The following is an 18566-nucleotide window of genomic DNA, read 5'->3' as shown; positions in this document are numbered from 1 at the left end:
TAAAGCATACCCCTTTTTACTGTAATATTTTATATTTAAATTAGCATAATTTAAATGTAAAATAAATATTTCAATGATACATAAATATATTGCAAATTTAAATTATTTTCATAATATAATATAAAATAATATAATATAATGCAAAAAATATATATTTCCTGTCCTAAAATAGGCTTACTTATTTTGATTTTGAGTGGAATTTTGGCCTAGAGATGTGGTGGAATGAAGTGGATGTGGAGTTTGACAACCTGCAAACCAAGTTTATTTACTGAGAAAGGTGTAGCAGAGAACAGCAGAATAAATCCTCTTAAAAGAAGCTGATTTACAATGAGTAAACTCAGTAATTCCCCTGTTAACACTAGAGAATGTTACCCCGCACACACACACACACGTCGAAAAAGAGCAGACTACCCCCTAGTTCTCTCTTTCTTTCATGTGGTTTCTTCACATCCTTCAAAAGACACCCAAATGACTCTGCAAACCGGCTGCAAATGTGTCATGCAGGTTATCCACAAAACCCCTTTAGCGCTGCAAGAATGCTTAACCAATCTAACCCAATACAATGAGGTTGATGCTGACAAATGCAACAGGTTTGTAACATTATCCGGAATTAATGAATTGACAGGAGAATCTCATGTAACCTGTTAAGAAAAAGGGCATTTTTTTAATGCACTGTAAAATTATTTACAAGAAAAGCAAATGCATTTCCACCCTCAACTCTCATTACCATGATGTAAAAAAAAAAAAAAATTGATCAAGGTAATATGAAAAGAAATATGGTATTTAAAAAAGTGGTTTTAACTATATTTTTATCTAATTTCATTTAATTGTTATTATTTTTTTCTACTATTTAATATTTTTTTGCATTATCTTGTACCTTTTAAGATTTTGATTGTTACTATTATTTTTAATGTTCTTAATTTATTTATTAATTCATTCATTCATTATTATTATTTTTATTGATTATACCTTTTAATTAATTTCTTCTAGGGCAGTTTATTCTGGGTTAGTTGGGGAGGTTAATTACATGGATGGATGGATGGATGGATAGAGAGTCGGATGGAACGGATGGAGGATCGGATGGATGGATGGATGGATGGATGGATGGATGGATGGATGGATGGATGGATGGATGGATGGATGGATGGATGGATGGATGGATGGATGGACGGACGGATGGACAGATGGATGACGGACAGATGGATGGATGATGGATGGATGGATGGATATTCTCTCATAAGGATATTATTATGGTATTATTGTTATTATTATTATTATTATTGTTGGTGAAATGTGCTTATCTTTCAAAAAAAATTATAATGGATGGATGGACGGATGGAAGGACAGATGGACGGACGGAGAGATGGATGGATGGACAGATGGATGAATGGACGGACAGACGGATGGATGGATGAATGGATGGATGGATTGATATCCTCTCATAAGGATATTATTATGGTATTATTATTATTATTATTGGGGAAATGTGCTCATCTTTCAACAAAATAATGTATAATACATAATAATTAGTGATCGACCGATATTGATTTTTTATAACCGATACCGATACTGATTATTTGCATGTTTATGTACCCGATAACCGATATGCAGAACCGATATTTATTTACTGTTATACTTCTGTTTTTGACAATTATTACAACACAAATGAGCTGAACAAACCATTTTATTTATAACAATCACTCCCTCCTTGCATACAAAAAAAAAAAAAACTTTACTGAATAATATTAGCTGGAATATATAACTTTGTCAGGAAAGTAACAAACAAAACAGCATACATCATTGCATTTTCCAACTAGTGTTATTAATTATTATGTTTTGTCGGTCTAGATCATGAAATGCTTTCTGACAAAGTGCTGTAACTTATCTATGCATTTACAAAAAACAAATAAATAAATTGGGCTACTCAACCGCGATCGCGTGTGGAGATACTAAATAATTTCCACAGAGCTAAATTTATTTAGATTTGTATTAACTAAATAATGGTTATGTAGTAAATCAAATGATTATATAATCTAATAAAGTTAAACAGCACTTGTCAGTTGGCATTTTATGATCTAAATTTAATCTAACGTTAAATCATGAAATGCCAACTGACAAAGTGCTGTTTGACTATAACTTAATCAACCGCGATCGCGCATGGAGATAATAAATAATTAATTTCCACAAAGCGGTAGGCTATATTTATATGTGTATTAGCGAAATAATTGTTATGTAGTAAATGATAATATAATCTAGGGTGTTTAAACAAGATAATCTTGTCAAAAGTTTCATTCAGTGGCCGTGCTTAAGCCTCCTGATCATCTGTCAGTTGCTAAGCAATATGAACGAACTTTTTCTTCTAGACTAATGGTGAGCAAATACAACAGATAGAGAATTAAATTCAGCGCTTTTATTTTCAACATGCACTCATTCACGTCTGTTTTATTTAATTCATGTAAAGTTACGTCTTTATTGGGGCAGGACATGACGAATTACACTACGTGACTCAATGAGTTCGTCTCAATTGTTTAGAAACAAGCTGCATAAATTAACTATATCAGGAATTTATGTCTCAGATCTCATTTGTGCATGTCTGTTATGTTAAATAAAGTTGATTAATTAAAGCAAACCAAGTAGAACATATACTTTACCTGTGCACTGAGTTGTTGTTGACTGATCTCCTCAGATGGAGGAAGTCTCAAAACGGCCACAAGATGGCGGCGTAAATCGGCGAATCCGATATTACAAAACCGATACCCGATTATGGAAAAATGCTTAAATATCGAGAAAAATATCGGTAAACCGATACATCGGTCGATCACTAATAATGATATATACATTATAAAATTTTATTTATTGTAAGTCATGGTCGAGCATCCACGGAAAAACACGAGATATAATCCATTCATATTAACCAATCAAAAAAATCAATTGAGATTCGGGAAGCTCTCTGATTGGTGGATCTCACATCAGGTCCCCACGGGTCACAATACACACAATTCTACCATTATATTCTGCTTCTACCATAATCTGATGCAAAAGTTTGTGCTTTCTGTTTTTTGCATGATGATAAAGTGAATTTTAAGTAATCAACTACAAAATCATCAGGGGTCGTTTGCACCAGCTGGACGTGTAAGCTCTGATGAATATTTACACCTGTTGCACCATCTAAAACTACGACTAGGCGCAGGTACGCTTAGCGTATGCGCGTACACCCTGGCATGTTCTACAGCACTGTTAGTTGAGACGGTGTTCGCATTACTATGGTTATCAATTTGAATTCATTGGCTCAATACAGGCTATTGGCCTGTATACCAGACACGCCATCGCCTCAACGTTTTTATTTATCTTTATATTCACCATGGAAACAAGTCAGGACTTCTCACTTTACACCTACATTTGAATAGGCGTAACAGACGTGCGCTACGCCCAGATGGTGCAACAGGTATTCATTTTACGCAGGACTTAAAATGCATTTTACATTAACTTAGTCTTATGACCGGCTGTACAGCGACTCGTGACAACGCTCAAAAAGATAGTAGCCTACTCTTGAAAAACTAACACCAAGTACAATTAATTAATGAGTAATGAGAATGGTAAAATGTTTAGGGCATAACTTGTTGTGCATGTGTCATCTAGTTATATTTGGAAACAGAGGTGAATTAGGAGTTTCTTAAAAAAAAAAAGAATGTTTATGAATGTTTAAGGACACCTTTATCTGTGTGTGTGTTCCTGTATCTCTCCCTCTCAATCACTTTCCACTCTTATAGTCTCTCTCAATCACAAGAACACACAGTGACCCAGTTAGAACAGAAGAGGAGCTGTCAAGTCTGTTTTCTGCATTATTCACCACGGGCTTGGCTTATGTAATCCAGTCATGTGAGCGCCTCTACGTGTGCCTGTTGGGAAGCCGGAGTATCATCAAGTAGAATGCCTTTGCTAATAACAGGGCTGATTATGCAACGGGCCTATTTACGAACGCACCCACACAAAACACATGCGTGAGCACAGAAACTAGCCCTGCCAGCTCGGGAAATATAATTGCTCTACAATCAGAACAGCCATCCCTCCTTTGACACTGACTGCCTCCGTCGCCGCGAATCACCCTCCCCGTCGGCGAGCAGCCTAGCGACGAGGATAGCGATTTGCCAGGTTGCCATAGCAACCTCTTTGCACCCGCAAAACCCTGGCTGGGCGACTGCAGACAGTGACGTGTGGACCTGCTCTGCACTGGACAGCTTACAGTTGACGATCCGAGTGCTTGCTTTGCCTCGGTGTCACAGAATAACATGCTACTATTACACTACTATCACTACTGTGCATAAAAACAACAGATTACTTATTATGTTTGCCAAAATGTGCAGTATACAACCATTTCCCAGCAGGGTTATTACAGTTAACTAAAACTAAGCCATAAAAAAAAAAAAAAAAAATGATACTTGAAATAAAATACACATTAACAGAAATTAAAACAAAAAAGTAAAAGTAAACAAAAAATTGTATTTAATCTAATTGCCAAAGCAACATTTCCCATTTTCATTTAGTTTAACTCAATGTACTAAGAACTAAAACTAAATTAATAAAAACTATATTCATATATTTGAAAAAAACAGTAAAACACACATGAAAATGATTAAAACATTAACTAAAATGAAAAATAGAAATAAAAACTAATTCAGAATATTTAAAAAACTATAATAGTATCTAAGTGATACTAAAATAACTCAATTTCCAGACTGCAATGTGTTCGACATGAACTTCCATTTTCAGAGACGACTACATTGTAAATAAACATGCATTGCAAACAAATGATGAAACATGCATTTTCTTATGCTTGAAAAATAATACGAGCTGCCAAATTAATCCACGAAATTGGATTAAAACTGCAAAATACCCATCTTTGTTTCCAAGATGATAACGAGACACCACTGAATTAAACATGTAGCACCATGCAGCCATGTGACAAAAGTAATGAGGTCATGTGATAACGTAGTATACTACAGTTTGAACGTTATTCGTGGAATAATGCCTGCATTACTAAGTTTAACCTACTATATATTATTTATATATATATATATATATATATATATATATATATATATATATATATATATATATATATATATATATATATATATATATATTTTATAAATAAAAAAATAGTAGACAGTATACAGTTTATCCTGCATAGCACTCAGAAAGCTTTCATTCGATTCCTAAAAATAGCCTTTGTCTCTATGTGTTCCTTCAATTACTCTCTCTCATTTTTGCCCTCTCTCTAAGAATCCAGCTCTCTACGTTTTCTTCAATTTACCCCTTTACGTTTTCTTCAATTTACCCACTGACTCCTCAGTGACCCGAGATATCTGCCCTGCCTGCAGCAGTCTTATTGGTGTTTTCTTATCTCAATTTAATGCATGCTCTCCTTCCCTCTTCCTGTTTTGCACCATAGGAGGATGCCCTGCATTTCAAAGGAAAGGACACGGCTTTCCTACACAGATATGAGGTATGCAAAAACACCCCTACTTGCATCAAAACAGCAATTCAGATAAAGATTTTGGATTTGCTTCAGTTCACGTGGTAATTAGCCCTATCATGTATATACTTTGTGTAGCTGTGCCCCTTTTTAGTGTTGTGCTCATTGCATTCTGTCTTCCGGTTTGTAATTCCACAGCATGAAGGTAAGATCTTGCGGATTTATGAATGAACAGCTCGTTTAAAATCTTCCCGGTCTGCTGACATCTATTAAAGTATCCGCTTTGAACATTTCAATGCTCATGATAACTTTCATTAACTCTACAATAAGTAAATTCACTTCACCAGCTACTTACTCTTCGACAGCGATGCCATAGACAGAACGGAAAGTTCAAACACAAAATTCTACAGATGGCTGCGCTTGTTTCTCTGGCACATCTGTTCTATACTGTTGATTATAAAACGCATAGTTCCGTTCCTTGATTCTGATTGGTTGAGCCGCGTTCTAAGCCATTGTACACAAATACACCTGTGACCGCATTACATCAGTATTACTGCGCCACTGCGTCTGTGTGTTGCTTGTGTTGATTCCGCTTCTGAAGAACTAGCACAAGAATTATATTTTTGATCAATAGCATTTTACATTTGTATCTGTGCGTTTATTTTATGAAACCTTGTCGGGAATGTGAAATAACTGTTTTATAAAAGCAATAAGCCTAGAAAAGCTAAGGGGGTTTTAGGTAAACCACGGCTTATTGCTTTATTTTACCACACCTACACTGGATCAGCTGACTCTGAGCTCACTCACACCATCTCTGTCACAATCATTGTTTACTATCTGAATTCACTGTGTGTTTGCACATGACATGAGTTTTAAAAGCAGAACAGAGGCCACTCATACTGTCATATGTCGTAAAACCACCCCTTATAAACAACACCACAATACAATAAAAATAGTTAATGAATTATAGAAATAAACAAATATTAATGTAGATATTATAATAGTGATTAATTGCAGATTGAAGCAGAATATAGAATATTGGAATATGAATTTGAATAACAATTTAAACAGTTATTATTGTAACATTTAAAATAATGTACAAGATTAAATAAAAAGAAAGGAAACACAAATGAAAGTGAAAGGGAAACCTCAAACTCACCTGTATGACAGGGTTTCCTCCCTCCAGCAGAGCGATGGCCAGCAGGATACTTTCCTGGAAGATTCGGTCACTTGTGGCGTTCATGATGAGGTCAATGACCAGGTCAGACGCACCCTCCCTATCCAGATGACACTGAACCTCGGCCAGGCTTATCTCCCCTCGACCGCCTGCTGAACCCCCACCAACCACTGGAGTAAATAATAAAACCATCAAAATTAATAATAATAAATAAATAACTGTTCAAAAGTTTGAGGCCATTATGATTTTTTTAAAGAAATTATTACTTTTATTTTGCAAGGAAAGTGTATCAAAAGTGATAGTAAAGACATTTAATGTTACAAGAGAGTTCTAATCTATCTTTCCACAAAAATATTAAACGGATAGTTCACCCAAAAATGAAAAATGTATCATTTACTCACCCTCAAGTTGTTCCAAACCTGTATGAATTTCTTTCTTCTGCTGAACACAAAAGAAGATATTTTTAAAATTGTTGGTAACCAACAATTTAAAAAATATCTTCTAATAAACAGTTGATGGGCCTTATTGATCCTACTATGGAAGTCAATGGGGCCCGTCAACTGTTTGGTTACCCATATTCTTCAAAATATCCTTTTTTTGTGTTCAGCAGAAGAAAGAAATAGGAATATTGGCTTAATAAGGCCAGCGCCTTTACATGACAAATTATTTGACAATATTCTGATATTCAGTTAAACTTTTCTTGTGCATGTAAACATGGTCACTGAAAAAGTATTGTATTAATTACAGAACTAAATGATAAATTATTATTTTGTCTAAATACAGGTCGTCTTCTATAAAATTCCTGCCTTTTATAAAATTGTAATGGTACCAAAATAATAATAATAATGGATCCAAATCATTACTAAATCAAAATGTAATTGCTGAGCAGGCCTTTTTGATGAGATGTTGCACCAATTTTGCTTAAAATCTAAGAACTCAGTGGCAGTAAATTATCAAAATTATGTATATGTGCAGAAAAATTTACCTTTTCGTTAAGTTAAAGGGTTAGTTCACCCAAAAATTAAAATTCTGTCATTAATGACTCACCCTCATGTTGTTCCAAACCCGTAAAACCTCCGTTCATCTTCGGAACACAGTTTAAGATATTTTAGATTTAGTCCGAGAGCTTTCTGTCCCTCCATTGAAAATGTATGTACGGTAGACTGTCCATGTCCAGAAAGGTAATAAAAACATCATCAAAGTAGTCCATGTGACATCAGTGGGTTAGTTAGAAGTTTTTGAAGCATCGAAAATACATTTTGGTCCAAAAATAACAAAAACTATGACTTTATTCAGCATTGTATTCTCTTCCAGGTCTGTTGTCAATCCAGGTTCACGACTCCGCACTGACGCTGCTGACGTGTTATCTGGTGCGCACGAGCTTCGTTTACAGTCTGAGGGAGACGCACGCTGTATTCAAGCTATTCTACATTGTTTGTATTTTGGTATTGCTATTTTTTTTTAAATGGCGCGTAAGTGTGCATGCCGCGGATGTCCTAATCGCCAAAAACAACCACGTAAAAGTGCATTACCAACGGTGACAGATGAAAGGATTCAATGGAATCAATTCAATGGAAAGGATTCCGGAAGAGAAGACAATGCTGAATAAAGTCGTAGTTTTTGTTATTTTTGGACCAAAATGTATTTTCGATGCTTCAAAAACTTCTAACTAACCCACTGATGTCACATGGACTACTTTGATGATGTTTTTATTACCTTTCTGGACATGGACAGTCTACCGTACCTACATTTTCAGTGGAGGGACAGAAAGCTCTCGGACTAAATCTAAAATATCTTAAACTGTGTTCCGAAGATGAACAGAGGTCTACGGGTTTGGAACGACATGAGGGTGAATCAATGACATAATTTTAATTTTTGGGTGAACTAACCCTTTAAGGTCAAAATGACCAAATCCACATATATGGACATCCTATCATCTGGTGTCAGTGTCTCCTAAACACATTTATGCTCTAGACTTTCTTAAGTAGGTGTGTCTGGTGGCTATTCAGACAGGAAGTGTGGGTGCCATGTTCTTGTCGCCTGGCAACAGCGATGGCTCTAAATATATAGGACACGTAGCAGAAGAAAGTGGACGGGGGAGGGAATCATCTTTAGCAGCGGGGAATTACAAAATGAAGTTTGTCTGCATGTTTGAAAAGGTTAGTTTGTATTATAACAAACACACATACAAACACAAACCTGCAGGAGTCTTAGTCTGTCCCACAGGGGTGAGTGGCCCGTTGCTGAAATTGGTTAAACTGTCTCGCCTGCCTCCCGGCTTGAAGTTGCCATAGTAACGGTTTACCAGGACTTGCCTCAAAGCTTCACTCTGACAACAGGGGAAAAGGGCGGAGTAATGGGAGGGGCATTATGACAATCATCATCACTGAACATCAATGTACCACCATGACAGACGACATCATCAAATGGTGAATGTAAAAATGAATAAATAAATCATGAATACAAACACACTTAAAAACTTTTTTTTAAATAAAAAAAAACACATACTTCCACAGGTGTTCAATGTAAAAAAGAATTTGTGGTAACAAAAATAGAAATGAGAGAGAAAAAAAAGTGTGCATATCACATTTTTTGGCATCTAGGTCTTTATCAGACATAAAAAAGCCTGATAAAGATCTGGGGTCAAACTGCTGCAGATGTCCAGGAATATTACTTGAAGCCTGTATACTGTTCAAAAGTAGTAAATATACACTAGTAAATATATATATATATATATATATATATATATTTTTTTTTTTAAGAAATATTTTTATTCAGGATTATCAAAAGTATCAGTAATTTAAAAGTATCAGTAGATATTTCAAATATGCTGTTGTTTTATAAACTTTATAAACTTTTTATTCAGTAAAGAATAAAGAATCCTAAAAATTATATGGATATTTTTCCACAAAAATATTAAACAGTACAACTGTTTTCAACATTATTATATTAATATAATATTATAATATTAATATAATAAGACATGTTTCTTGAGCACACAATTTATTCACAGGAATAAATTATATTTTAAATTACATTCAAATTTATTTTAAATTGTAATAATATTTCACAATATTACCATTTTACTATGCATAATAGACTTTTTTCAAAACTTTTAAAATTCTTACTGACTGCAAACTTTTGAACGGTATTGTATAACAAATGCATAATTACTTATAATATACTTTGCAATGGATTAAACTGCTTCATTATGGTACTTATTAATATTAATGCTACACCTTTAAAGAGCACAAGTCATTATAAAACACTTGCCATTGGCTGTGATCATATGACATGAGGTGTAACCATGAACAGGTTAAGCAGTAAGTTTTATAACTGTGTCTAAAGGTTTATTATATAATGCATTTTACAATGAAAATCTCAATATGTGTTACATAAACAGGCTTCAAGTAAAGTGTTACCCAATTGGTTTTGTTTGTGGGATGCTACTCAACTCCTCAAGACCAATCCCAAAGGTTTGATTAGTGCAGTCAGAAAGAGGTCAGAAAGGAAAACAGAATCTGATAACGCTAGATCCCTTTTCTTAGTCGCACCTGACCTCATAATACCCGAGACCTCGGATACAAGACACCACACCAATTAAGAGTAATCCTAATTCAATGATTACAGAGATAACCGTAACCCGACTGCTTGCTCAAAACACCCCGAATCAGAGTGGGTGGAAACACACACACAAACAAATACAACATCAAGATGTTTATCGCCTGTAACACATCAATCACCACCTTCAAACCTATAGAGCAAATAGTCATCCCGGTTTTTCAGTGAAACCTCCACCCGTTTGGAGCAGACAGTAGAGTGTGAAGGGTAAGTTTGTGAACGGGCGGCTCAAGCAGTGGCCAGGGTGGGCGTCACGTGCCCCATTTCTTTACCTACCCTTCTCTGATCCTCCAGTTGCTTCTGTGGCTGGTTTGGATCAAACTCCTGAGTGACGTGAGTTAGCAGAAAGCAAAAAGGAGGGAAGAAAAATGAGAAGCATAAAAAAAGAAGGGGGTCAAGACTGAGAACATTAGTCACTATTTTGACATGCAAGAAAAGTGGGGCAGATTACATCATGCAGTTAAATAAGAGGCATGGGATGTGAGTGTGTGTGTGTGTGTGGGAGCAGACAGGCACTGGGGAACATCAAGCAGAGCAAAGTAACACAATCAGCTTTAGTTTATCCATAAAATCTTGAAATATTCCCTGAAAGGAAGTAGGAATGGGGTAAAACAGGAAGACTAATAAATAATACACGTCTTAATGTTTGTTTTTCAATTCCCTGTTCTTTAATGAATAAAACTCAACAGGATGTTTGTTGCTAACCTATTCTACAGGCCATCTGTTTTATGTCGGACTATAGTTGTGCTTCTACGACAGCAATAGCGGGAATGAAACCATGTTAATTACATAAGCACCATACAGGGCGCCAAAGCCAGAAACGCAAGCCATGAGTGAGAGGAACGGGAGAGAGAAAGAAAAAAAAAAACTTTCAGATTACATAATGGAGCCTGTGTACTATTGACACACACTGCAGCTCATGCCCCTTGGTAAAGCACTTGGTTTGCTTTTTGTCCCTCTTTCTCCCTGTCTGTCATATGCTTGGACATATGCAGGTGCATGTAAAATGTTGGCCGCCACACCAAAAAAAATATGCAAGTGACCACCCACTTTTTAGCACCCTTGGCTTCAGAAGGTTTTTTTCCCCATTCAGTTTCTCCACAAGCATTTAAAAGAAAAATGTAAAACATTAAGAATAGTTCACAGAATGAATAAAAGACTGTGTGATGTCTCTGTCTTTTCATAAAGCAATAAACTACACGTCACATGAAGCATTGCAAACACCAACCAAAAATTACAGTAAAATGCAAAAAATATTTGATTCATTCATGATAAAATACATTATTATATCCTGGCCAGTTCATACTGTACTGAGAGACGCTGACTGACAGTTCATCTGGTTTTGTCTGTCTGTCTTCATTTGTCGGAGTTGGTCGACTCTCATTTTCACCAATTGAACATGTTGAATCTGTGTTTGTCCGGTCGTGGGGTAAGAAAGTGACGTACTGTAATCTGGTGGGTGCAGTATTAATTGCTGTTAATAATTACTAAAATAATACTTTTTTATTAAAGGTGCCATCGAACGTTTTTTTACAAGATGTAATATAAGTCTAGGGTGTCCCCTTAATGTGTCTGAAGTTTCAGCTCAAAATACCCCATAGATGTTTTTTAATAAAATTTTTTAACTGTCTATTTTGGGGCATCATTATAAATGCGCCGATTCAGGCTGCGGCCCCTTTAAATCTCGCGCTCTCCGCCCCCTCCCGAGCTCTTGACTCTATCATTGCATAAACAAAGTTCACACAGCTAATATAACCCTCAAAATGGATCTTTACTTAGTGTTCGTCATGCATACTGCATGCATACATCGGATTATGTGAGTATTGCATTTATTTGGTTTACATTTGATTCTGAATGAGTTTGATAGTGCTCCGTGGCTAACGGGCTAATGCTACACTGTTGGAGAGATTTATAATGAATGAAGTTGTGTTTATGAATTATACAGACTGAAAGTGTTTAAAAAATGAAAATAACGACAGTCTTGTCTCCGTGAATACAGTAAGAAACGATGGTAACTTTAACCACCTTTAACAGAACATTAGCAACATGCTAACGAAACATTTAGAAAGACAATTTACAAATATCACTAAAAATATCATGATATCATGGATCATGTCAGTTATTATTGCTCCATCTGCCATTTTTCACTATTGTTCTTGCATGCTTACCTAGTCTGATGATTCAGCTGTGCACAGATCCAGACGTTAATACTGGCTGCCCTTGTCTAATGCCTTGAACATGGGCTGGCATATGCAAATATTGGGGGCGTACATATTAATGATCCTAACTGTTACGTAACAGTCAGCGTTATGTTGAGATTCGCCTGTTCTTTGGTGGTCTTTTAAACAAATGAGATTTATATAAGGAGGAGGAAACAATGGAGTTTGAGACTCACTGTATGTCATTTTCATGTACTGAACTCTTGTTATTTAACTATGCCAAGATAAATTCAATTTTTAATTCTAGGGCACCTTTAATAATACAACTGTTAATATTCACAGGGCTATTCAAGTAGTTTAATGCAAGGGCCGGATTATGAAATTAAAAAGTTGAGTTGGGCTTGGGGGGGTCTTATTGGTAAGAATTATTTTATTTATAATTATTATAGGCTTAAATGAAAATATTCTGACAGTGAGACTTGGTAACCACAGGTAAAACCATACATGGCTACTCACTACTGCTGTCAAATGATATTATATTATGAAATGTTATATTAAAAAAACGTCTAAACACAGGTAAAAACTACACACACCTTCACAAAGAAATTAATTATATATTCCCCTACCCACCTAATAAATATATTGCGATATAAAGGGCTATAACATAGTATTTAATATAAATATCCCACGTTTCCACACACCATGGTAAATTACTACAGTTCATTCATGGTAAATGGTTGTAAGTGTGGTGATTTTGGGATTTAAAAGTCTTCTAACTTCATTCATGGCACGTTTCTCCTGTTTTCCTCATCAGTCTTGTTGGGCATGTTGTTTCATACGCTTTAAAACTAGTTTAATCATCTCTGAATGATTTGTGGTTTATAACCGAGGGGTGTGTGTCGAATTGAAACGCTTCTCACTGGATGTCGCAACGCTGTTTAATAATGGTATCTGGGACCGGGAATAAACACAGCTCCTTTAAGCTTTCGTTCCGTTATCCACTGGGCCGTGCTACGTAGTTCAAAGAAAACTAGTGAAACACATATAAACACTGCTATTTGTTCTGTATGACCGAGAAACAACTTCAGATGATTCAGTGACAGAGCAGTCCGAATGAATCCAAAACGTTTCAGCAAGCACGTTTGACCAATTCACATAAAAGAAAGAATCGAGAAAAAAAGAATGATTAATTCACGAATGATTGGTCTCGTTGGTTCAGTCGACAGAAATATGGGATAACTGCTGAAATATTCGCACACAAAAACGTTTCTCAGGTCAGACGGAGGAACGTGCATGGTACGAAGAGAGTAGCTGCAGGCGCCACTGCGGCCACGTATACAACCAAATTTAACCGCACCACCAAGAAAAGAGGAGGAGGGAGGTTGGGGTGCCCTCTGGCCTGAAGAAGATGATTGGCTAACCGGATTTGGCCCACAGGCTGCCAGGAGAATAGCCTTTATATATACACTGCCCTTTTTTTATTTTTTTTTTTGGCTGGGCAGTGTAATTTTAACTCATGTGCAATGCTTCATGGGAGCGGGATGTCAATTTGGTTAGTAAACTTTGATTTTGAGTAAAACATTTCAGAGGAAATCAGAGAAAATATTTTGCTTTTATAAAGCAATTAGCTATCCCATGAAGCACTGCAAATGAAAAACACAACAGTAAAATGTGAAAGTATTGACTGGCAGTCATTCATAAGATATATAATTATTATTATTCATTACTATTCTTTGAATTATTATTCTTGATATATTGAATTTAATAATACTTACCATTATTATTAATTATAAATTAAATCAAATATCTAAGTTTGAAAGTTTAGAGATTCGACTTCATCATTTGCAAGTAGTGACTGTGGAATCTCGTTATCAGCAGCAACTTCTCTGATTGGAGGATCCATAGAGGATCTTTTTTCAGAATATTTACAATCAAGTATTTGGTCAGTAAACACTTTTTTTTTTTATTTTTAATTAAGTTAAAGAAACATATCATTGCTTAACCTCAGAGCTCATGGTACGCTTGTCTTGAAAATTCACGTGTTGTCAGGTAATTTCTCAATGGAGAAAATGAATGGGATTTTGACCTCCAGAACCCAACTGTTACACTCTAATCAGCAAGACCAAAAAGAGGTCAGCTTATCTCCAGACTGGGGGGAAAATATCTCAGAGGAAAGAAGTCATGTGTGCCAGCGTGGGGCTTTGTTTTCCCATTTGCATGGGCATAAATGACTCAAAGGAGAGAGAGAGAGGGGTGTTGCAATGCAATGAGGCAAGGACGTGGTATGAGACAATCAACTACTATCTGCAACAACCCATATTCCCACACCCCGGCCCAAAGGTGGCAGGGGGGGGGGGGGGCGAATAGAGAGAGAGAGGCTATTGCAATGTAATGAGGCAAGGACATGGTATGAGACAATCAACTACTGTCTGCAACAACCCATATTCCCACACCCCAGGTGGCGGGGGGTGAATATGTGTTGGACACACCTCTGCTAGGACCTCTGGTTCTGGTGGGGGTGCAAGCTAATGGAGATAAAAAGTCATGAGTTAGTTAATGCATATTAGCCTCTGGCATTGATAGATCGTATTTACGCCTTTGACAAACTAGAAAGTCATTAATGTGCAATGCATCAGACCCATCATATACAACCAGCCCGAAAGAATACACTTTTCTACACTAAGCGTCTGCAGTTTGCGAAGGCTGCACATTCATCTATGCCAGCGCAGGGTTGTTTGACCTCGGCTGGCTAGCCTACGTGCCAGCTTCTTATCAAAAGGGGGTCATCTCAGCGGGAAGACTGAATTTGCATGAGCTAAATGTGCACACAAACACATAATAACTGATAAAAAAAAGGCTTAAAAAGTTCAAGGTATCCATACTGAATCTCAAGCAGTTATGTAATGTGCTCTCAAGCCGTGACTTGGCAGAAATGAAAACATTACCTTGTTAAGTGTTACCAAGTTGGGCGTGGAAAAAGTTTTTTTTGTGTGCGGCTGATTTTCAAAACGGTATGAGCAACTTGTTTGGTCCTGTTACAACATTTAATCCACCTGGATTTGAGAGTGTAAGTATTTCCACAATCATTAGTGCTTATTTTGCCTTAGTGTGACAGAAAAAGACAAAAATCAAAAGTCGTGCAAGAGCAAAAAGGAACGAGCGAAGCAGGCGACATACATGGCATGCAAACAGTTCCTTGTTTGACACGTCAGAGACAACGGTGAGGACCAGACTATCGACAACAAATAATCATTCCGATAACATACAAAAAGCTGTTTGCTTTCATAAAAATGTTTTGCTCTGAATGGATGCAAATAGGAAATTTTGAGCACATTGTCTGGAACCACTCTAACATAAAAAGAAAGAGGGGGGTTCTAAATTAGCAACATCTGTGACGCACGCGCATGTTTGTGTGAGTAATACTGCAACCAGTAAGGAATCTCCCTTTCTGCGACATCATTTTTCAGCTGGAAAATAATGCTGCTGCAAAACACAAGGTGTGAATGTGAAATGTCCCTCTCTAGCCACCATAAAAGCACGCTTTCATCATATGCTATAAAAACACTTTGTGAATTTCCCCTCAAGAAATCAATACAGCACATCCATTCATATGCACATCCTTTCAGCCATCCGGTAATAAAATCTAATTGGATTTAATACAGACTTTTGAAAGAGCTCTTGGCTACTTTTTCTTCCAGTGCAAGTTGCAAGTTTGTGTCACAAGTGTGGGTATGAGATAGTTCACACATTCACTGATGTCACAGCTTTATTCTTTGCGGTGCATGTCAATGGCGAGAAGCTTCTAGGGCTCATTAAAAACAACGTCATTGTGGGCAAAAGCAAGGCTGGGTTTGCAGACCCATTTTAAAAGCTGACTGTCATGACATGAGCTCAACATCTTGAATGTGTGACCATCTCTAAGCTCTGGTCTAAAGACTGAAGGCATCTGACTTGGTGACCTAATTTATGCATTTCAGTCTAACAAGACGGAAACTGAACTGTGGCTGAATCAGAAGAACAGAAGGGTTATGAGGGGTTTAGGATGTTGTATGCCCACCCCTCATGCCCACCGGATGGTCTACAGCACTGCCTGTGTCTCTTGGTAAACAGCCCGTCGCACTTTTATTGGCAATTACTGCAGAAGGTCACACATCAGTAAAGAGCCTGGATTCCAGGAAAAAAAAAAAAACGAGGAAAAAAAAGAAGGGCAGGTCTTATGTAACCTCTGGTAGAGAGCTGGCGGGAGTCCAGAAATCGTGCTGCACAAAGGAAAGGAAACTGGGACAGAGGCGCACCCGGGGACGGATATGTCCACAGCTCCCCCTGATGGATGACTGGAGAAGTGCAGAGGAGGAGCTACAGATTACACAGGACACATGAGGACAACAGACCCCGACTGACACACACACACAACTGGAACTAACTGAATCTACTGAATGAGAGAGAGAGAGAGAAAGAGAGAGAGAGAGAGACAGAAGAGAGAGAGAGAGACAGAAGAGAGAGAGAGAGACAGAGAAACAGAAGAGCAAAGAAAGAAAGAGCGAAAGAAAAAGGCGTAAGAAAGAAAAAGGCGAAAGAAAGAAAAAGGCGAAAGAAAGAAAGAAAGAAAGAAGAAACCAAAAAAGGCAAAGGAATGAAAAAAAGGTGAAAGAACAAAAAAAGAAAGAGCAATAAAGAAAAAGGCAAAAGAAAGAAAGAAAGAAAGAAAGAGGTAATAATAAACCAATAAAGAAAAGGCAAAAGAACTGAAAAAGAAAGAGCGAAAGAAAGAAAGAGCGAAAGAAAGAAAGAGCGAAAGAAAGAGCGAAAGAAAGAGCGAAAGAAAGAAAGAAAGAAAGAAAGAAAGAAAGAAAGAAAGAAAGAAAGAAAGAAAGAAAGAAAGAAAGAAAGAAAGAAAGGTAATAATAAACCAATAAAGAGTAGGCAAAAGAACTGAAAAAGAAAAAGAGCGAAAGAAGGTGCGAAAGAAAGAGCGAAAGAGCGAAAGAAAGAAAGATACCAAAAAAGGCAAAGGAATGAAAAAAAGGTGAAAGAACAAAAAAGAAAGAAAGAGCAAAAACAGAGAGCAATAAAGAAAAAGAAAGAAAGAACCCGGAAAAAGCAAAATAACTAAATAACAAAAAGGTTTCTTAAGAAAGAAAGAAAGAAAGAAAGAAAGAAAGAAAGAAAGAAAGAAAGAAAGAAAGAAAGAAAGAAAGAAAGAAAGAAAGAAAGAAAGAAAGAAAGAAAGAAAGAAAGAAAGAAAGAAAAAAAAAGGTGAGACAAAGAAAGAAAGAACAATAAAGAAAAGGCAAAAGAACTGAAAAAGAAAAAAGAATGAAAGAAAGGAAGAGCGAAAGAGCAAAAGAAAGAAGACTTATGGCTGAGAGAGAGACAGTTGTGATTGTCTAGCACAGTCCAGGTGAAGGACACACACACACACACACACACACGTTACATAAGCTTTCCCTGCTCAGCAACACAGCCGCATCATCAACCTAAACCCATATTATCCTCCCCATCCCTCTTACATCACACACACACACACACACACACGGCCGTATCCCAGAGACTTACACTGTGATGCGAGACACATTCTCTTATGTAATACAAAGATGAACAGAGAGGAGTTGTATGTTATGTGAGTACAGGCCAAGGATGGTCCATCAATACATGTGCTGGGAACACGTGTAAGTGTGAAGAAGAGCTCAGACACACACAACAGGTGTTTCCACACACCGACAATTGATTGTACCCTTGGGTACGTGTGTGTGTATATACGTTTGCATATATTTTATGTGTGTGTGTGTGTGTGTGTGTGTGTGTGTGTGTCTATATATATATTATATATATAATATATAAAATTATAATTTTTTTTTTTTTTAAACGTTATACATTTAGAAAAAAAAAAACGTTGACCAAACTAAATGTCGGGATGAATATGCACTACCATTCAAAAGATGGGTAAGATTTTTCAATATTTTTGATAGAAGTCTCTTATGCTCACCAAGGCTGCATTTATTTGATCAAAGATACAGTAAACAAAAAAAGTAATACTGTGAAATATTATAGTAATTTATAAACTTTTTTTTCTATTTGAATATATTTTAAATGTAATTTATTCCTGTGATCAAAGCTCAATTTTCAGCATCAT

The 18566-nt window shown here is 36.5% G+C and overlaps 1 protein-coding gene across 7 annotated transcripts in view; it reads right to left on the bottom strand.

The window, feature by feature from the left end:
• itpr1b (inositol 1,4,5-trisphosphate receptor, type 1b) overlaps positions 1–18566 on the bottom strand; it is a 163042-nt gene that overhangs the window by 65817 nt on the left and 78659 nt on the right. For 6 of the 7 annotated variants that reach the window (XM_067387899.1, XM_067387901.1, XM_067387902.1 and 3 more), the window contains 2 exons: positions 8853–8982; positions 6636–6823 (listed from right to left, as the gene is read on the bottom strand). In XM_067387899.1, coding sequence (XP_067244000.1) covers positions 6636–6823; positions 8853–8982 — 318 coding nt within the window. Of the gene's footprint in view, positions 1–6635; positions 6824–8852; positions 8983–10550; positions 10599–14922; positions 14959–18566 lie in introns of all 7 variants that reach the window. The other variant, XM_067387904.1, reaches the window with a different exon arrangement.

This window comes from Chanodichthys erythropterus, chromosome 6 (genome assembly GCF_024489055.1).
Source record: "Chanodichthys erythropterus isolate Z2021 chromosome 6, ASM2448905v1, whole genome shotgun sequence".
In the NCBI taxonomy this organism is placed as follows: Eukaryota; Metazoa; Chordata; class Actinopteri; order Cypriniformes; family Xenocyprididae; genus Chanodichthys; species Chanodichthys erythropterus.
Note: the sequence above shows the minus strand (reverse complement) of the source record. Positions and strands in the feature narration are given on the sequence as shown.